The sequence below is a fragment of the Chlorocebus sabaeus genome, chromosome 27, assembly GCF_047675955.1.
Source record: "Chlorocebus sabaeus isolate Y175 chromosome 27, mChlSab1.0.hap1, whole genome shotgun sequence".
Lineage (NCBI taxonomy): Eukaryota > Metazoa > Chordata > Mammalia > Primates > Cercopithecidae > Chlorocebus > Chlorocebus sabaeus.
The window spans coordinates 46,795,687-46,815,639 of NC_132930.1; the positions used below are offsets into that span (position 1 = coordinate 46,795,687).

Genomic DNA, 19,953 nt, shown 5'->3' on the forward strand with positions numbered 1-19,953 from the left:
TCGCAGTACTGTCCTCAGCTGCCTGGACACCGCAGCACATGTGCGTGGAGCGCAGGTCGCAGCAGGCGAGTCATCACAGCGTTGGGGATTGCGTGTTTTTCAGGAGCTGTGTCAGAGCACACTGACTGAAATGGAAAGCCAGAAGCAGCTCTGCCGCCCGCTGACCTGTGAGAAGAGCAAGCCTGTCCCACTGAAGCTGTTCACACCCCGGCTGGTCAAAGTGTGGGTGTTGGCAGCATCTCCCCAGGGGGCCGGGACTGTGGGCTCAGTGGGAGGTGACAGGGGGTGTCTGCCAGTTCTACAGTTGAGCAGATGACTACGGAGCGAAGCCACACTCCCGAGCAGGCTCTGGCCGAGAGGTGGGGACAGATTCTTGCTTCCTTAACAGTGGCTTTTTGATTGTAGCCTCGAGTTTGGAAGAAAACAAGGCAGTAGTAAGGAGGAACAGGAAAGGAAGAGGCTGATCCACAAACACAAGCGTGAATTTAAAGGGGCTGTTCGAGAAATCCGCAAGGACAATCAGTTCTTGGCGAGGATGCAACTCTCAGAAATAATGGAACGGTGAGGGGGACGTGTGTGTGTGACATGATCGTGATGTGACTCAGCTTGGGTGCTGTGTGGCCCTGGGCAGAGCACCGGGCACCTGGCATCCCACAGCCTTGGCTCTGGCTAGGGGCTGGAGCCAGGCAGGTTCGCTTCCCCTCTGCTTGAGCTGAGCGTGGCCACGGTGGCTAATGTTCTGATGTGGGGGAGAGAGGGCAAGACGCTCTACAAGAACTAATCCAAAAATGGGCTTTTCGCTTTTGTTTCTTTCAGGGATGCAGAAAGAAAACGGAAAGTAAAGCAGCTTTTTAACAGCCTGGCTACACAAGAAGGCGAATGGAAGGCTCTGAAGAGGAAAAAGTTCAAAAAATAAATTACATTTTATAAATTAGGCAAGGAAATACTGGACATTACCTCACATCTGCAATTCCAACCCTCTGGGAGGCCAAGGCAGAAGGATTGCTTCAGCTCAGGAGTTCAAGACCAGCCAGGGGGAGGACCCTGTCTCTACAAAAAGAAATTTTTAAATTAGCCAAGTGTGGTGGCACGTACCTGTAGTTCCAGCTACTCGGGAGGCTGAAGCAGGACTGCTTGAGCTGAGTCCAAGGTTACAGTGAGTCGTGATCGAGCTGCTACACTCCAGCCTGGGCAACTGTGCAAGACCCTGTGGCTTAAAAAAAAAAATAGATCTTGTTTTTTTTTTTGTTTTGTTTTGTTTGTTTTTTTTGAGACAGGAGTTTTGCTCTTGTTGCCCAGGCTGGAGTGCAGTGGCGCAACCTCCACCTTCTAGGTTCCAGCGATTCTCCGGCTTCAGCCTCCCCAGTAGCTGGGATTATAGGCATGTGCCACCATGCCCAGCTAATTTTGTATTTTTAGTAGAGATGGGGTTTCTCCATGTTGGTCAGGCTGGTGTCGAACTCCCAACCTCAGGTGATCCACCCGCCTTGGCCCCCCAAAGTCCTGTGATTACAGGTGTGAGCCACAGCACCCAGCCAAAAAAGTAATTTTTATTAAAGTAGTAATGCTGTAATGTTGGTGTGATTCCAACCTCCAACCACCCCCCTACCCCCCGCAGTTTTGTTCCTGTTAAAACACCTCCTGATGAAATAAAATGAATTCTGAAATGCACCTCGGATCGGGAATGGTCTGCGTGGTGTCAGCTGCGACTGGTTCACTGCGTCTGGACAAGCCTCAGTTCGTGCTGCCAGGGTTGGCACTGGGGAATCTGGCCAGTGTAATTTGTCAACCACGGACATTTGCTATCATGTGTAGAATTTATACTGTTGTTATGCAAATTATATTTTCTATTATAAATGAAACAAGTTTGCAAATAGTTTAGAAATCAGAGAAGGGAAACGTCACCCCCAGTCCCCCTGCTGGAACAGCCATGGTTGGCCTTGCCTTGCTTACGTCCTTCAGTGGATGCTTCTGGGTGCTGGGGTCTTCCATTCAGGACACTGCACTGTGGGAGGTGGGAGAAGACTGGGTTGCATCTGTGCCAACCTGCGATACAGTTTCAGGTGAGAATCAGAAGATGCGCATGTTATGGATGAGACAGCTTTTTAAAGTGCTTTTACCCTGCACTAACCAAAAAGGAAGTCGGCCCTCAGGTTTACTGGACCCAGGAGGGACTGTGAGCTGTAAGGAGTAATGACCCCCCTTGAGCTTGACAAGCTGGCCAGGGAGCCACATCCCAAATGCCACGGCCACTTCCTCACAGTGCATGGTTTGTTGGACCTGCGACCTTGCGGAGGGAGGCGCTGAAGTAGGAGTTTCCCTGTACCAATATGGTATGCTGTCTTACAGGCGGAGGCATTCCCCAGTGGACTATGGAGCTTGTGTCCTTAGCCAGCATCCCAGGAAAGCAGCCCAGGGTCAAGTTCACACCACATGAGATCACACGGACCAGCCCTGCCCAGGCTGCCCTAGTATGTGCATGAAGCATCGCTGAGGTCACACATCCAGCCACAGTGACCATGGTGAGATTTAACCAGACCAGGACTGGGGAAGTGAGGAAGGTGACAAGGACCCAGTTCCGGCTTCTAATGAGGTGTGGGATCTTGAGGCAAGGAAGAAGGTGCTGCAGAGAATGAGTCTGGCTTTGTTCTTGTTGGGAGGTGTTGAGGCCACGGCTGGAGCACAGCATGAGCCATCCTCAGTGTGAAAGGCAGTTACTGCTGTGGTTGGGCTGCCTGGTAGGCCTGGAGCTAATGAGCCAGCCTCCCCCCGCAAAGTGGAAGACAGACAGCGCTGGTGGCAGCGGGACTGAAGCCAGCAGCTTGAAGATGAGGCTCACGTCCTGACAGGGGCATGTATCTTAACCAGCCTCCCCAGATGGCTCCGAGACATGTCTGGCAGGTGCAAGGATCCACAAATCTAGAAGGGTCTGGGCTTGTCACATCCACCAACTAGGCTGGCTGGCTGGCTTTGTCACCGTGTAGGCCCAGGATGCTGTTACCAACGGCTGCAGGATTTCACCCACTGACAAATTTTCTCTGCCACACGGCTACTGCCACTTTAATTCACCAAGCCAAGCCCTTGCACTCAGGACCCTGGCCCAACTGTCCAAGCAAAGAGGAAAAGAAAACAGGACAGAAAAAAATGCGGGACCAGACCAGGCACCTGGCTCTCCGTTGAGGCCTCGCTATCCAATCCAGGACAGAAGGTGCCGGCAGCAAGCTCATACGCCCTAGCCGTGTCATGTCATCGAAGAGGGCGTGTGATCCAGCTGGAAGGGTGGATAAAGATGTTAACTGTCCAATGGGTTCACCTTCCCTGTTACCTAGACAGCCAATTTATCAAGAAAGGGCATTTGCAATAGAGAAGAAGTAATTCACACAGAGCTAGCTGTGCAGGAGACTGGAGTTTTATTACTCAGTCTCCCTCCCTGAGGATTTGGGGATTGGAGTTTTTAAAGATAAGTTGGTGGGTGGGGGCAGCCAGTGAGTCAGGAGTACTGATTGGTCCGGTCAGAGATGAAATCACAGGGAGTCGAAGCTGTTCTCTTGCACTGAGTCAGTTCCTGGGTGCCACAAGATCATGTAAGCCTGGGTGGTGCCAGCTGATCCATCAAGTACTGATCTGAGGCTTTACAATAGTGATGTGATCGCCAGGAGCAGTTTGGGGAGGGTCAGAATCCTGTAGCCTCCAGCTGCATGACTCCTCAACCACAGTTTCTAATCTTGTGGCTAATCTTTTAGTCCCACAAAAGCAGTCTAGTCCCCAGGAAAGGTTTCTTTTGGGAAAGGGCTATTATTTTTGTTTTAAACTAAGTTCCCCCCAAAGTTCAGCCTACGCCCAGGAATAAACAAGGAGCGCATGGAGGTTAGAAGATGGAGCTGGTTATCTCTCACTGTTACAAGTTTGCAGCGGCAGTTTCATAGGGATGCCTGTCCTCTGAGGAAAAAGCTAATAACAGGTTGTCTTTTTGACTGCAGGTGGAAAAACGCATCTATTAGGCAGAGGTGGGGCTTTGTTCTTACCCACAATTGGAAGTTCTGTGTGGAGTAAAGGCAGTGTGTGCGCCACCTGATTCCTTTCCCCATGTGTATCTGGTTGGGGTCGGCCACAAGAGATCCGCACGTATTTTAGAAGGTGGGAGGGGAGGTGGGAGCTGGCTGTAGGCCGGGCGTTGGCGCGGTTCCTTGAATGTGCTGGCCCCGGGGCACGGCACGGGCAGCAGCCAGGCCCAAAGCTGCTCCTGTCTAAAGCTCCTCCCGCCCAGGGGTCCGTTTCCTCCAGCGCTGGGTCAGGTGCTTCTGCGCCCGGCAAGAGCGACAGCTCCTCCCTGACCCAGGGAACGGGGTTGCAGGCCCAGGCGGCCAAAAAGGTGCCAACCGGGTCCTGTGGCTTTCAGTTGTCTCTGCCCACCCAATTCACACCATCTTTCCCCCTCAGCCGCCTGTCCTGGGACTTCAGGCTCTGCACCAAACGCAACAAAAGTAGCTGCACAGAGACAGCGGGGTCGGCTCACGCGGCCACAGTAGAATGGCTGTGCTGCTGCCCCAGGCCCGCGACCACCGCTGTGTGTGGCAGGAGTCATCCCGCCGGCGTGGGGTCCCGAAGCCCGCGGTCCTTCCACGCGGAAGGCCAGGCCCGCACGGCGCAGAGACTGGGGGACGGGCTGCGCGACGCTCGCCTGAGGCCCCGCACACGTGTACACCTCAGGCCCATGGGTCCGCTCCGCGGGGCAGGCGTCGTGGGCCCAGGGAGGCCAGGCCGGGAGTCTCGGCCTCCGGGTTACGTGGGGGCGGGCCCCACAGCTCCTCCGGTCCGGTCAGGGTGCTGCTAACCCACGGCCGAGCAGTGAGCCGCACGACAGGCGAGAACCCGGCCACGGCCTCCGGCCGGAAGACAACGTCCCCAGATGTCCGTCACTTCCGGAGCTTGGCGTGACCGGGCGTGGCCGTCCCGCCCCTGGCGGCGTGCCTGGCGCCGTGTTCCGCGTCCGTGCGACCGTCTGTTCCGAGCGCGCAGCCGCGGCAGGTGCGGGGCGGGACCGGGGGCGCGCGGGGTGGAGGGCGCGCGGGGTAGGGGGCGCGCGGCGTGGGGGGCGTAAGGAGCGTGCGGGGTGGGGGGCGTAGGGGGAACGCAGGGTGGGAGCGGGACAGGAGACGGGGCGTGGGGGAGGAGGCAGGACCCGGGGGCGCGCGGGGTGGGGGCGGGACCGGGGCGCACGCGGGATGGCGGGGTGGGAGGCGCGCGGGGTTGAGGGCGCTCCCGCGTCTGGTGTGCAGGTCATGGCCCCCGCCAGGGAGGCCGAGTCCGGACCAGGGGCCCGGATCTCGGCGCGCGGGTTGGGGTTAGGGTCCGGGTCCCCCGCGGCTTCGAGTTTCCTCTCTCGCTCTGTTACGCGGGCGTGGGAGGCGCGGCCGTGGGGCGGGGTGGGGCCGGGTCCCTGGGGACCGTTGCCTTTGTGGCTACGATTTCTTGGCAACCCCGGAAGCCTGCGTTTCCTGATGCCTGGGTCGTGGCAGGGGCATCGCGCAGGCCAGAATGGCCCCTGCGTCTGTAGGCCGGAGCCTCTGCCATCAGCCCCTTTAGTGTGCTCGCCAACTGTCGGGTGTGGGGGTATGGCAGGCCCTGGAGGACCCGGTTTCCCCGCTCACCCAACCCCCCACACCCCAGCCAGGCCAGGTCAGAGCAGCCCACCATGGGACGGGGAGGGGGTGGAGGCTGCACCCCGCGCCCACCCATCCACCAGCAGCCACCAGAGCGCCGCGTGGTCACCGTTGTCTTCCTTGGCCTCCTGCTGGACCTCCTGGCCTTCACGCTGCTGCTGCCCCTGCTGCCCGGGCTGTTGGAGAGCCACGACCGTGCCCACGTGAGTCCTTGCCCTGCGGCCACAGTGCCCCCCGCCCCCCAGGCCCATCGGACCTCCCCAGCCCTTATCGTGCCTCCTCATCCCCTAGGACCCCCTCTATGGCTCCTGGCAGGGTGGGGTGAACTGGTTTGCCACCGCCATTGGGATGCCAGTGGAGAAGAGATACAACAGTGTCCTGTTCGGAGGTATGGCTGGCTCTGTGCCCCTGGCGGGCTCTCTACGGTCCTATCTTTGGTGGACATGGTTCAGCCCAGGCCCCTCCCCAATTATTAGTCCTTCCCTTCCCACTCTCTGGGCTGGCATCTGTCTGGTGCCCTTGCCCACACGTCCTGGCTCCTGGGCATGATCCCTTACCTCTGCGTGTCAGGTTCATCCCCTGTCTCATCTCTCCACTGGGGCCTCCTGGGCTCAAGGGCCATGGCCTGTGAGTGTGGGGCCCAGCATGACTGGACCCTCAGGACAGGGCTGGACATTGGCCTTGAGGGCCCTGAGACCACAGCCCCATGATGGTGACATCTGTCTCTCAGGTCTCATTGGCTCAGCCTTCTCTGTCCTGCAGTTTCTGTGTGCGCCACTCACTGGGGCCACCTCTGACTGCTTGGGGAGGCGCCCGGTGATGCTGCTGTGCTTGGTATGTCCCTGGGGCTGGGTGCCCATCGGGAAGCCGCCTCCCACCCAGCCAGCAGCCCCATGGGGTTAGGTGGGGAGAGGGAGGTGGCTGTGGGCCACTTATGGCCACTTGTTGGCCCTCATCGCATCCTGGAGAGGGTTCTCTGGGGGACCAGTGGCTCCTGTTGCAAAGCCAGGCTTTCGAGGAGGTGCTCCTGGCCCCTAGGGAGGCATTGAGAACACAGTGGCCCTCAGATGCTTCGAAATAGGGCAGGGTTGAGGGGCGTTGCCTGGGTTACCAAGTCCTACTCTGAGCCACTCCTGGCTGTAGTGACCGCCCCTGCCCCTTGGCCCCTGCCCCTGGGCAGATGGGTGTGGCCACCTCATATGCAGTCTGGGCCACCTCTCGGAGCTTTGCGGCCTTCCTGGCCTCCAGGCTGATTGGGGGCATCAGCAAAGGGAACGTCAGCCTCTCCACGGCCATCGTTGCTGACCTGGGCTCGCCTCTGGCCCGCAGCCAAGGCATGGTAAGTGCACGGGCTGGGCCTTTGGGGTCCGGGTGTGGACTTCTGGGCCTGGGTCTCCCTGTGCAGCTCAGGTGGCCTTTTCTCTAGGCGGTCATTGGGGTGGCCTTCTCACTGGGCTTCACCCTGGGCCCTATGCTTGGAGCCTCCCTGCCCCTGGAAATGGCACCCTGGTTTGCCCTGCTCTTCGCAGCCTCCGACTTGCTGTTCATCTTCTGCTTCCTGCCGGAGACGCTGCCCCTGGAGAAACGGGTAGGGCTGCGGTACGGGACCCACAGGCCCAGGGGCTGGGGACTTGGTTCCGTAGCGCTGTAAAATGCCCCTGTGTGCCAGCCCCAGGTGCGAGGGAGGCTGGGCCGCCCTCTTGGTGTTAGGGCTCTTGAGGCCACAGTCCGCGGGTTGCCAGGCCAGCAGCTGCTCCTGCAGGCTCTCCAATCCCATCCCCACAGGCGCCATCTGTCCCCCCGGGATTCCGTGACGTCCGGTCCCGTCCCCACAGGCGCCGTCTGTCTCCCTGGGGTTCCGTGATCTCCAATCCTGTCCCCACAGGCGCCGTCTGTCTCCCCGGGGCTCCGTGATGCGGCCGATCTGCTCAGCCCCCTGGCCCTGCTGCGCTTCTCGGCCGTCGCTCGTGGCCAGGACCCACCCACTGGAGACAGTAAGGACTCGACCCACCCAAGTGTGGAGCCTGCTCTCCCTTGCGCGTCCCCAGGCGGAGCCCTTCCCTGCTGTGGTCGCCTTCTCAGCGCCCTCCACCTCTCCCCAGGGCTCAGCAGCCTGCGCCGCCTGGGCCTCGTCTACTTCCTCTACCTCTTCCTGTTCTCGGGCCTGGAGTACACGCTGAGCTTCCTCACACACCAGCGCTTCCAGTTTAGCAGGTGGATCCTCATCTGGGGACAGCCTGCTGTCTCCCTGAATGCCCCTGCTTCAGGGATGACCCCTCCTAACCCCCATCCCCAGGAAGCCTTGGCAGCCACTCTCGCCCTGGCCCTGCCCCGGGGTGGCCCTGCCCCGGGTGACCCTGCACTAACGCGCCTGCTCCCAGCCTGCAGCAGGGGAAGATGTTTTTCCTCATCGGCCTCACCATGGCCACCATCCAGGGTGCCTATGCCCGGCGGATCCACCCTGGTGGGGAAGTTGCTGCCGTGAAGCGGGTAGGGGGCTCCCTCCGAAGCGGGTGGCAGGCAGTCCCCTGAGCCCTGTGGGGCACGGGCTGTGCTGAGGCTGCCGTGCCCACCTGCAGGCCCTCCTACTGCTGGTGCCTGCCTTCCTCCTCATCGGCTGGAGCCATTCTCTGCCCATGCTGGGCCTGGGGCTGCTGCTGTACTCCTTTGGTGAGTGGCCCTACCCTGGCAGGGGATCTGATGGGCAGCAGGGGCTGGGTGATGCGCCCTCCCCTGGGCTGATGGGAGCCGCCTCAATGTCCCCCACCAGCCGCCGCCGTTGTGGTGCCCTGCCTGTCCTCCGTGGTCGCTGGCTATGGTAAGACCCTTCCCTCAGCCAAAGCCACCTGAGCCGGAGAAGGGCAGTGGCCCCTGACTACGCCTCTCCCCACAGGCTCACCAGGGCAGAAGGGCACGGTCATGGGTACACTGCGCAGCCTAGGCGCTCTGGCCAGGGCCGCGGGGCCCCTGGTGGCTGCTTCAGGTGAGGGCACGGGATTGTGCTGGGGCAGGCTGGGGGCTGGGCACCTGCTCTCACCTCCCCAGTGCCAGCCCCCTTGGAGCCTGGGTGACGCTGCCGTCTCTCCGCAGTGTACTGGCTGGCCGGGGCCCAGGCCTGCTTCACCACGTGGTCCGGGCTCTTTTTGCTCCCCTTCCTCCTCCTACAGAAGCTGAATTACTCGGCACAGACGCTCAAGGCTGAGTAGCTGAGCCACTGTGCCCAGGCTGTGGGCACCAGGCAGAGTGGGAGCCTGGGTCAGAGCCCTGCCCCCTGCCTGACCCCCCTCCTTCCCAGTCCAGGGAGACCCTGTGGGTGGGAGCCAGCCCCCCAGCAGGAAGCCCAGGCAGCTCCTGCAGACTCATTCCTATTAATGACTCCAAGCGGCAGCAGCACTCCAAGGCTGTCAGGGTTTCTGTTTGTTTTCTAAACTATGCACCAGGTTTCTGATGATGAAATAAAGCACCTGTTTTATACCAAATGCCTTTCTCCATACATAACCGGGCCTCTGCCCACACCAGGAGAGGCAGCTAGAGCTGAATGAATGGTTCCACTGACCAGAAGGGTCTAAGGCTCTTCGAGACCCTCAGTTTCCCCCTCTGCAGTGGCAGCCTGGGGACTCAGGCCCCTCCAAGGCTGGGGTCAGCCCTGGCCAGGTGGTATCTGGCAGTGTGTCCGGCACCCTGGCAGGGTATCCCCCGCACAGAGCCCTCCCCATCAGACATGAGCACACAGTGACGGTGAGACTGGGACCGTGGGGACAAGGACAGGCCAGCAGCTCCCTGGACACCCTGAGTTCCCGTGGGGAAGGACAACAGGAGTGCCGGGTGGAACGTCCTCCCGCACCCATGGCTGCAGATGACGTTTTATCAAGACGTGAACATTTGGAGGTCTCCTTTCGGCACACAGACAAACTTGGGAACAAAAAAATTAAAATATAAAACTGCTTCTCAGATTTAGACAAAGAAATTGCTGAAAGAATTTTATTTGTGAGTAAAACATGTTACACTGGAGAAAGGACATTCAGGACCTGTCCTCCCAAGTCGGTGTCCATATATGCAACTATATTTCATGTTGTAATACAAAGGATTAAACTACAAAAGTGAAAATTAAGTCATTGCATATGTGGGGTAAAGGAAGGGATAAAAGGGGAAAAAGGAAGAGTCCAGGGTTAAGGACTTTTCATTCTGCCTTGGCAACAAAACGACACAGAAGAGAGGCAGCACGCTTGCCCGCGTAGCAGGCCCTGCGGCTCAGAGGAAGCTCGAAGCAGCAGGCAGTGCCATGCAGCAGCCTGGCTCTCGCTCGGCCGGCCAATCGGTGGAAGCCGAGGTGGCTCGGCCCATCATGCCCAGATCTGAGCCCACACCTGGCACCAGCTCTGTCAGGGGCCTGTTGGGCCCACACAAGCTTGCCTGCACCTAGTCAGGCTGGTACTAGGCAGCTCCTGAAATGGGTCACCCTCCAGTTCCTGCTCAGCAGCTCTGAGCCCTTTTCCAGCCTCTTCCAGGGAAGTGAAAACAACAGTATTAGCCAAGGAGCGCACGTCTCAGGCTCCCTCAGTGACGGCCATGTCGAGGGGCCCTGGGGCTACTCTCCACCTCGAGTTACCTTTTATCACAACTAGGGCATCTTTCTGGCTGAGTTAACGGAGAGAACAGATCCCCTGAAACCTCCCCCAAGTAAGTGAAAAGTGCTCTACTGTGGGGTCTGGAAAGAAAAAAGCAGAAAGCCTGTTCATGTTCACAGTCAAAAAATATAAGCTAAATTGTAAACCTACTCAAAGAAAATTCTAGAAAGGACTCTTCCCCTCCTGATACACCTTCCCTATGACAGGAATCCAGAGACCCAAGTGAAAAAACTGAGCTCCTGAATCTGGTTGTGGTCGAGGGATCATCGGTCAGACATGCATAGCATCGCGTTGGGTGCACACAGGCCCATCTGCCGCTGGCGTTTCCTGCCCAGCATCTGGCCCAGACCTGCCTCTTCAAGGCCGCTGGTGGGCACGAGTGTTTTCACGGGACCAAGGCTTTGTCTTAAGTGAGATCACTGAGCAGAGGGAATGCCACATGGAACCAGGAGTCTGAGTCCGTCACCTGAGACCTTAGGGTGGAGGGGAAGCCGAGCAGAAACAGAATGTGCTGATTTCACAACAGGAAGGATGGCAGGAAAGGTCAAGGCTCAGGAGGGTGACACCTGCGGCCAAAGCTGCAGAAGCCTCCAGTACCTTCCAGCTAGGACCATGACTTAGTGCCTCCCCGCTGTGGGAGAGCACGTCTCCCCAGAAGCTGAGGCTGAGAGGACAAGAGGCGGGGGGGTGGGGCTGCTGCGCACACGCGGGGTCAGCCCAGGGCTACACAAGGCTGCTCACGTGCGGGGACCCCTAGCTAGTGGAGGGCTTGGCTTTTTGCATTCCATTACACAAGGACAGGGCACGGACGCAGTCGGGGACTCTGGCGGAGCCAGGGTCGCTCCGGACAGGACAGTGTTAGCGCAGGGCCTTCAGGAGTCACTCTTCTTCTTGCTCTTCTTCAGAAAGGACGGGGTACGGAACTTCTTCTTCTTTTTGGACGGGGACTTGCCTGGAGACCCATCGCTGCCAGGGTCCGCGGCGGGCCCCTCCTCGGCAGCTGAGGGGGCAGCCTCTTCAGCCACCGGGGCTGGGTCTGGGGCTGGCTCGGGGCTGGCCTCAGTAGGGGCCTCAGTGGGGCTTGGGGGTCTCTGGGCTTCCTCCTCCTTCTCTAACACAGGGAAGCCGAGTGCTTCTGAAGGCTCATCAGGGGACAGATCGGGGAGAGTTGGCTTAAAGGTGGCAGCATCACTGTCATCTCCAGTAGCTGGCTCCGGCACAAGGTCTAGTGGGTGAGGTGAGAGACGGGGTTAAGGGTTCCTGCCCAGATCTCAAAGGGCAGCTTGAGATGGGGGCACCCCACACAGGAAACTGCCATTTCATTTTACTCTACGGATTTTTACCAAGACAAGAAACTTAAAATATGGTCTACTCTACTGTACGGCTGGATGGAGCTAATATCACAAAACACAGGCTTGGTCTCGGGGTAGCTTTTAGCTCCTTCTTGTGGGCAGTGTGCTGACACCACCAGACTCAGCCCCAGGCTTGGGTCCCCCCACCAGAAAGACAGACTGCAGCACAAGCTGAGGACAGCTAAAGGAGCCACGTCCCGCTTTCATTATGTGAAGAGAAGTCTGCCCTGTCACCCTAAGGGCATGTATTCATAGTCATGAAATTAAGTCTAAATTTGGGTCCACAACACCTGGTCTCCCCCAAAACAGCCAGTAGAAAATTGTGCGTAACTCCCACAGCACGTGTTATGTCAACATCCAAAAGAACAAAGCCGTTTAGGATGGAAGTTAATTAAAAGGAAAAAGACAGCCTTTAAGGCAAGGAGCGGGGGCAAAAACTCCCAACCAGCATCAGGAGTGGCCCTCTGTGAAGGAGCACGTCGGCCCTGAGGACGCGGCCTGGGGGCGCCTTCCTTCCACACTTACCCGGGCACCCGCTTTGTCCATTCCATTCGTAAACAGCCTACAACGTTACCAGCAACTGACAGGTTAGACACCACAAGCTGTTTAGTGTTTAAAAATCAAGCCACACATCAGGGCCAGGGGAGTCAGCTGAGTGGTTAGGAGCAGCACCGGAGGCCCAGGCCCCAAACCCTCAAGGCTTTACCTTTGGGAAGCTGGAAGCGCCCCCACCCCGCCGGCTGCCCCAGGCTAATTCCAGGCCAGGCTTCTTGAGGGCCAGGAGAGGGCTGTGGGCACACAGGCGCCGCTCCCTGTGAGGAGGTGGGGCCCGCTCTGCTGGGCACGGTGCGGTTGATGCTAGGACAGAGGCTGCCCCAGGATGCTCGCTCTGGAGAGCTGCCATCCTCTGAGCCAACATCACACTGGCTTTAAAAGGGTCTAATATCCGCTCCTCTGCCCACCTTCCTTGGACCAGCTTCAGCAAAGCTCTAAGGCAATCCGACCCCACACAGCAGGTGGCAGAACCCCAGCCTGTCTGAACCGAGGCTGCACTTAACGTCTGATCCAATGTGGTAAAACCCTCCCACCAAGCAATCCAAAGAGACCCTCGAAGGCCGGAGGTAAGAACCTCTGAGGCCCAGAGTGCTCCAGTGGCACCTAGGTGCGTAGAGGCCCTGAGGGAGGCACCCGCTGCCACTCAAGGCAGCACAGTGCTCAGGTGACTGAGCCACTTCCAGGAAGGCCTCCAAGGGACTGGGTACAAAAAAGGGGGGGGGCTTCTGTTTTTATTTTAAATAAACAGAAAACAAAACTTAATAAACAACAAAGAAGCAGGAGAATGAGGCGAAGCACAGGGCACCGGTGCAGAGCGGAGGCAGCGCGGTACTTACTAGGGTAACAGGTACTCTCTAGCGCATCCGTCTCCTGTTTGTGACGCAGCCACAGGAAGAAAAAAGCACAAGGAGAGAATCTATGCATTCAGTCACAGCCATCAGGTTACAGAAGAAGAAAGGCAGGGCCATGGGCTTCACGAGAGACACGGATGTACGAGACCGAGGGACAGACACCCGGGATCACACACCACAGACACACGGTGGCTGAGAGGCAGCCGGCGTGTGGCTCACACAGCGGAGAGCACCTCCGGAGGTGGCATCTGCATGACAACACGGCACAAGGAGTGGGCGAGCAATGGGCAACGCAGACACCAACAACCACGGTGGGTTCCGACCCCCGAGGCCAGCCTTCCTACTTGGTCACAGCTCACATACAAATCTGTTTTGCCTGGAGTTACCCAGGACAGAACCAATATAGGAGAAAAGAGGTGTCACGTCTTGGCGTTGATGCAAGCACACACTTCTCTGTTGGTGTTAACACAACTCCCGCCACATTCCGCCACAGCGCGCACGAGCCGTGCACCCTCCCACAGCGGCGGCCACTGCCACCCAGAGCTCACCTTCCTCCAGCTTGATGGGAGTGCTGGGAGGTGGGTGGGGGACCGCAGGCTGGTCTGGAGGACTCTTTTCTTTCTGTTCTCTAGCCTCGTCCAGATTCTCTGCAGAGAAACAACAAGGATATGGTAGGAGCTGTGGACGCCATGAGCCTTCACCCGCCTCTGTGGCAGATGGGGCAGCCTGCTCGGCCGCCCTCTGAGAAGGCAGGGCTCTCAACCCTTTCCCTGTTCCTCTCCGAGAGCGGATAAAGGAAGCTGTGACCCGGGTGTTGACTGATGTGAATTTCAGAGAAACATAAACAACTTCAGATACAAAATTCATTTCTATTCTTATTCCAAAGAGAATCTGCCAGAGCTGGCTCTGTGATGGACTCAAATGGTGTGCCCTGGCCTGTCCCCTGCTGTCCTGTGCGAGTAGGCGGCCCCTCCCTCCCAGCCTTCTCCCTGCTAAGCAGGTGGCAGAGGGTCCTGAGCCCACTCACCACCTCAAGGGGCATCACATGAGCAATTATTTTGGTTTTAATTCTGTGGTAGGGCATTTTATCCCAATTTAAACTTGGCAACTGTAATGCATATTTTTATTTTATAAAGTGAAAAATGCTAATAAGAACCAGAGGAATAAATGCAGGAACTAGCATCCTGGATATAGAAAAGGATTCCAAGTCTACTTCTCGTTTGAGGGAAAATATGGATCAACACTATGCTAATTCCTTCCATGTCTGTCTTTATTTCAGAAGTTTAGATTAATAACTTTGAATCAGCAGACTGTATTTTGAACAAGCAGCTGTCATTACCCTTCTGAGCTCCCAGGGCCTCTGCTCCCATCCTAACAGCTGGCTCACCTCCCCAAGTACCATGTTGGCAGCTACCTTCCAGAAGCCAGGCGCCCATAAAAAGGCCGCCACACCACCTATCTGAGTGAGCATACAGCCTCAACCAGGAAAAGGTGCTGACCTCGGGCAGCCAGCCTGCATTTTACCTGTGGCACACACTCCCCTCAGCCCACGCCAAGGGCCGGATCAGACCTCCTGTGGGTTCTCCTGCTAGCAGCTCTGTGATCACAGAGCATGGCCAGAGCCGTCCCCATCCACACTCAGCTGCCATCACAGCCCTGCGGAAGGAGCCTCACACCGGGGGGTGGGGGGACTCCAGGTGTCTTGTTTGACTGAAAAACAATCCAGGTTACTCAGATACCAGGAGACCCCAAAGGGCAGACGCGTCTCTGTGTACATGTGCACAGAAACTAGGATTAGGCCACAGGACCCACAGCTCACGCTGACTACCTCTACTTCCTGCTCTAAGGCAGGTAATTACAGCAATGGCTCAAAGCTTCACTGGAGGGAGACAACCAGCAGCAGGGCCCGGTGTGTGTGAAGGCCTGAACAGTAAATAGCGGTGTAACACTGAAAAACAATTCAGCAACTCAAATTTCAGTAACAACAACGTAATACAGTGGCTGGTCTAGAACAAGACAAAAACCGGTTAAGAGGTCCTCTGAGGAGGAGTGCCTAGTTCCCAGGATGACTACAGCCCAGGAGGGCAACAGTCAGTCCCACACACCGAGGTGGCTCCAGCAAGGCTGACCCCAGAGGACTGAGAAGCACATGAGGTTTCAGTAAAAACCTGAGTTGAAGCTAATGGCCCTGAGGATGCTGGCGGGGGCCCCGTGCCCCTGGTTCTTCCTGGTGCCAGCACCAAGGTTGCTTAGAGCCTAGTGGACAAGAGAGCTGGCAGCAGGGAGCTTGGAGGAAAAGCAGCTGATCCCCACGAGCCCTCAAGGAAGAGGCATTGGAGACCTGCTTCTCTCATTAGTTCTCAACATTTCCTTTTCAAAGCTGACATCTGAAACCACTTGCTCCATGAGGGTCTGAAACGAGCCGCTTATTTTTATTCATTGTAAGACTGCCCCATCTTTGACTGCCTTTGTCAGTGAGCCACCAAGAGAAGTGCAGGCTGCACCAGCCACTCCTGACGGGACCTGGGCACATGCCAGGGCAGTCAGCATGTTCACCCTCAGGCCTGTGACCACACCTGCACAGGAGACCCTCAAGGCTTATGGAGAAAGAGAATTTCTGTCAGAAACCCCAAGCCCTACACATAAGAACCGCAAGGACATTCAGAGCATCCCCCTGCACAGAGGCCGGGGCTGACTGCTGTGATCAAAGACGCAGAAAGAATTGTGAAGAAAGAATTGTGAAGAAAGCAATGCGCTTTTGTCCAAATCAGGGCTCAGCCATGCACAACCTCGTTCTTGGGAGCCGCCCTGTCTGAGCCCCCTATTCCTCTGCTCTAACTGGGGAAAAATGACCAATCTCGCAGGGTTACTTTGGGAATGAGATGAGATGTATGCACGACAGCACTGGGCATGTGCCCAGCACGATGGCTCAGCAATGATGAGTGTTAAGAATCAAACCAAGTAAAGGAGGTCTCTCCCCAGTGATGCTTCAACAGACAGAAACACCATGTTCGTAAAAGAGACAAACATCGGGGTGACTGTCAACATGGCCAAAGGAACAGCTCCGGTCTGCAGCTCCCTGCAAGATCAACCCAGAAGATGGGTGATTTCTGCACTTCCAACTGAGGTACCTGGCTCATCTCACTGGGACTAGTTAGACCGTGGGTGCAGCCCACGGAGGGCGAGCCAAAGCAGGGTAGGGTGTTGCTCACCCGGGAAGTGCAAGGAGTCAGGGAACTCCCTCCTGTAGCCAAGGGAAGCCATGAGGGACTGTGCCTTGAGAAATGGTGCATTCCGGCTCAGATACTATGCTTTTCCCACGGTCTTCACAATCCACAGACCAGGAAATTCCCTTGGCTGCCTACGCCACCAGGGCCCTGGGTTTCAAGCACAAAACTGGTCACCCATTTGGGCAGATGCTGAGCTAGCTGCAGGAGTTCTTTTTTAATACCCCAGTGGCGCCTGGAATGCCAGCAAGACAGAACCCTTCACTCCCCTGGAAAGGGGGCTGAAGTCAGGGAGCCAAGTAGTCTTGCTCAGCAGATCCCACCCCCATGGAGCCCAGCAAGCTAAGATCCACTGGCTTGAAATTCTTGCTGCCAGCACAGCAGTCTGAAGTCCACTTGGGATGCTGGAGCTTGGTGGGGGGAGGAGCGTCCACCATTACTGAGGCTTGAGTAGGCCATTTTCCCCTCACAGTGTAAACAAAGCTGCCAGGAAATCTGAACTGGGTGGAGCCCACCGCAGCTCCTCAAAGCCACTATAGCCAGACTGCCTCTCTAGATTCCTCCTCTCTGGGCAGGGCATCTCTGAAAGAAAGGCAGCAGCCCCAGTCAGGGGCTTATAGATAAAACTCCCATCTCCCTGGGACAGAGCACCTGGGGGAAGGGGCAGCTGTGGACACAGCTTCAGCAGAGTTAAGTTACTGCCTGCTGGCTCTGAAGAGAACAGCGGATCTCCCAGCACAGTGCTCAAGCTCTGCTAAGGGAGAGACACTGCCTCCTCAGGAGACACCTCCCAGCAGGGGTCAACAGACAACACCTCATACAGGAGAGCTCTGGCTGGCATCTGGCAGGTGCCCCTCTGGGACGAAGCTTCCAGAAGAAGGGACAGGCAGCAATCTTTGCTGTTCTGCAGCCTCTGCTGGTGATACCCAGGCAAACAGGGTCTGGAGTCCACCTCCAGCAAACTCCAGCAGACCTGCAGCAGAAGGGACTGATAGAAGGAAAACTAACAGAAAGGAATAGCATCAACATCAACAAAAAGGACGTTCACACGAAAACGCCATCTGAAGGTCACCAACATCAAAGATCAAACGTAGATAAATCTACAAAGATAAGGAAAAACCAGCACAAAAAGGCTGAAAATTTCAAAAACCAGAACACCTCTTCTCCTCCAAAGGATCACAACTCCTTGCCAGCAAGGGAACAAAACTGGACAGAGAATGAGTTTGATGAATTGACGGAAGTAGGCTTCAGAAGGTGGGTAAATAACAAACTCCTCCGAGCTAAAGGGGCATGTTCTAACCCAATGCAAGGACGCTAAGAACCTTGAAAAAAGGTTAGAGGAATTGCTAAGTAGAATAACACTTTAGAGAAGAACATAAATGACCTGATGGAGCTGAAAAACACAGCATGAGAACTTCATGAAACATACACAAGTAGTAATAGCCGAATAAATCAAGCAGAAGAAAGGATATCAGAGATTGAAGATCAACTTAATGAATAAAATGTAAAGACAAGATTAAAGAAAAAAGAATGAAAAGAAATGAACAAAGCCTCCAAGAAATATAGGACTATGTGAAAAGACCAAAGCTACGTTTGATTGGTGTGCCTGAAAATGACAGGCAGAATGGAACCAAGTTGGAAAACACTCTTCAGGATATTATCCAGGAGAACTTCCCCAACCTAGCAAGATAGGCCAACATTCAAATTCAGGAAACAGGGAGACAACCACAAAGATACTCCTCAAGAAGAGCAACCCCAAGACACATAATCATCAGATTCACCCAAGGTTGAAATGAAGGAAAAAATTTTAAGGGCAGTCAGAGAGAAAGGTCGGGTTACCCACAAAGGGAAGCCCATCAGACTAACACCAGATCTCTCTGCAGAAACCCTACAAGCCAGAAGAGAGTGGGGGCCAATATTCAACATTCTAAAAAGAATTTTCAACCCAGAACCTGATATCCAGCCAAACTAAGCTTCATAAGTGAAGGAGAAATAAACTCCTTTACAGACAAGCAAATGCTGAGAGATTTTGTCACCATCAGGCCTGCCTTACAAGAGCTCCTGAAGCAAGCACTAAATATGGAAAGCAAAAACCGGTTCCACCCACCGCAAAAGTATACCAAATTGTAAAGACCATCAACACTATGAAGAAACTGCATCAACTAATGGGCAAAATAACCAGCTAGCATCATAATGACAGGATCAAATTCACACATAACAATATTAACCTTAATATGTGAACGGGCTAAATGCCCCAATTAAAAGACACAGACTGGCAAATTGGATAGTCAAGACCCATCAGTGTGCTGTATTCAGGAGACCTGTCTCACATGTGAAGACACACATAGGCTCAAAATAAAGGGATAGAAGAATATTTACTAAGCAAAAGGAAAGCAAAAAAAAAAAAAAAAAAAAAGGCAGGAGTTGCAATTCTAGTCTCTAATAAAACAGACTTTAAGCCAACAAAAATTTAAGAAGACAAAGAAGGGCATTACCTAATGGTAAAGGGATCAATGTAACAAGAAGAGCTAACTATCCTAAATATACATGCAAGCAATACAGGAGCACCCAGATTCATAAAGCAAGTTCTTAGAGACCTACAAAGAGACTCAGACTCCCACACAATAATAATAGGAAATTTTAACACCCCACTGTCAATATTAGATCGACAAGACAGAAAATTAACAAGGATATTCAGGACTTGAACTCAGCTCTGGACCAAGCAGACCTAATAGACATCTACAGAACTCTCCCCCGCAAATCAACAGAATATACATTCTTCTCAGCACCACATTGCACTTATTCTAAAACTGACCACATAATTGGAAGTAAAACACTCCTCAGCAAATGTAAAAGAACAGAATTTATAACAAACTGTCTCTCAGACCACAGAGCAATCAAATTAGAACTCAGGATTAAGAAACTCACTCAAAACTGCATAACTACATGGAAACTGAACAGCCTGCTCCTGAATGACTACTGGGTAAATAACAAAATTCAGGCAGAAATAAATAAGTTATTTGAAAACAATGAGAAAAAAGACACAGCGTACCAGAATCTCTGGGACACAGCTAAAGCAGTGTTCAGAGGGAAATTTATAGCACTAAATGCCCACAGAAGAAAGCAGGAAAGATCTAAAATCGACACCCTAACATCATAATTAAAAGAACTAGAGAAGAGCAAACAAATTCAAAAGCTAGCAGAAGATAAGAAATGACTAAGATCAGAGCAGAACCAAAGGAGAGAGACACAAAAAAAGCCTTCAAAAAAATCAGTGAATCCAGGAGCTGGTTTTTTGAAAAGATTGATAATTAGCCAGACTAATAAAGAAGAAAAGAGAGAAGAATCAAATAGACACAATAAAGAGAAGAATCAAATAGACACAAAAAATGATAAAAGGGAGATCACCACCGATCCCACAGAAATACAAACTACCATCAGAGAATACTATAAACAGCTCTACACAAATAAACTAGAAAATCTAGAAGAAATGGATAAATTCCTGGATACATACACCCTCCCAAGACTGAACCAGGAGGAAGTCAAATCCCTGAACAGACCAGTAATGAGCTCTGAAATTGAGGTAGTAATAAATAGCCTACCAACCAAAAAAAGCCCAGGACCAGAAAGATTAACAGCCAAATTCTACCAGAGGTACAAAAAGGAGCTGGTAGGTA

The 19,953-nt window shown here is 54.7% G+C and overlaps 3 protein-coding genes and 1 long non-coding RNA gene across 18 annotated transcripts in view; 2 read left to right on the top strand and 2 right to left on the bottom strand.

Moving 5' to 3' along the window:
- The window catches only part of NOP14 (NOP14 nucleolar protein), a 28,826-nt gene extending 27,155 nt beyond the window's left edge, over positions 1-1,671 (top strand). The window contains exons 16-18 of the mRNA XM_008018064.3: positions 104-222; positions 406-561; positions 817-1,671. Of these exons, the coding sequence (XP_008016255.3) occupies positions 104-222; positions 406-561; positions 817-916 (375 nt within the window). The 3' untranslated portion in view covers positions 917-1,671. The remainder of the gene's footprint in view (positions 1-103; positions 223-405; positions 562-816) is intronic.
- Positions 1,234-5,065, bottom strand: LOC140710572 (uncharacterized). Its single transcript, XR_012091648.1, has 2 exons — positions 2,132-5,065; positions 1,234-2,046 (listed from the first exon to the last, which is right to left on the bottom strand). It is a non-coding gene; the product is annotated as an uncharacterized lncRNA (long non-coding RNA).
- MFSD10 (major facilitator superfamily domain containing 10) lies at positions 4,924-9,142 on the top strand. Of its 6 annotated transcripts, none has more exons than XM_037983185.2 (13): positions 4,932-5,028; positions 5,675-5,866; positions 5,955-6,051; positions 6,394-6,497; positions 6,844-7,002; positions 7,090-7,251; positions 7,549-7,657; positions 7,766-7,877; positions 8,045-8,153; positions 8,243-8,333; positions 8,434-8,481; positions 8,557-8,646; positions 8,754-9,142. In XM_037983185.2, the coding sequence occupies exons 2-13, from the start codon at positions 5,696-5,698 to the stop codon at positions 8,867-8,869; spliced, it is 1,368 nt and encodes a 455-aa protein (XP_037839113.1). In that variant the 5' UTR covers positions 4,932-5,028; positions 5,675-5,695; the 3' UTR covers positions 8,870-9,142. The 6 variants fall into 6 exon arrangements, with proteins under 6 accessions (XP_037839112.1, XP_037839113.1, XP_008016270.3 ...); XM_008018079.3 differs by having other exon boundaries at positions 4,935-5,028; positions 5,671-5,866; XM_037983184.2 differs by having other exon boundaries at positions 4,924-5,028; positions 8,557-9,142.
- A 474-nt stretch (positions 9,143-9,616) lies between these two features.
- Positions 9,617-19,953, bottom strand: part of ADD1 (adducin 1) — an 88,083-nt gene continuing 77,746 nt past the window's right edge. For 7 of the 10 annotated variants that reach the window (XM_073012558.1, XM_008018073.3, XM_008018071.3 and 4 more), the window contains 2 exons: positions 13,598-13,696; positions 9,617-11,516 (listed from right to left, as the gene is read on the bottom strand). In XM_073012558.1, coding sequence (XP_072868659.1) covers positions 11,164-11,516; positions 13,598-13,696 — 452 coding nt within the window. In that variant the 3' untranslated portion in view covers positions 9,617-11,163. Of the gene's footprint in view, positions 11,517-13,034; positions 13,069-13,597; positions 13,697-19,953 lie in introns of all 10 variants that reach the window. The other 3 variants (XM_008018078.3, XM_008018075.3, XM_037983155.2) reach the window with 1 other exon arrangement.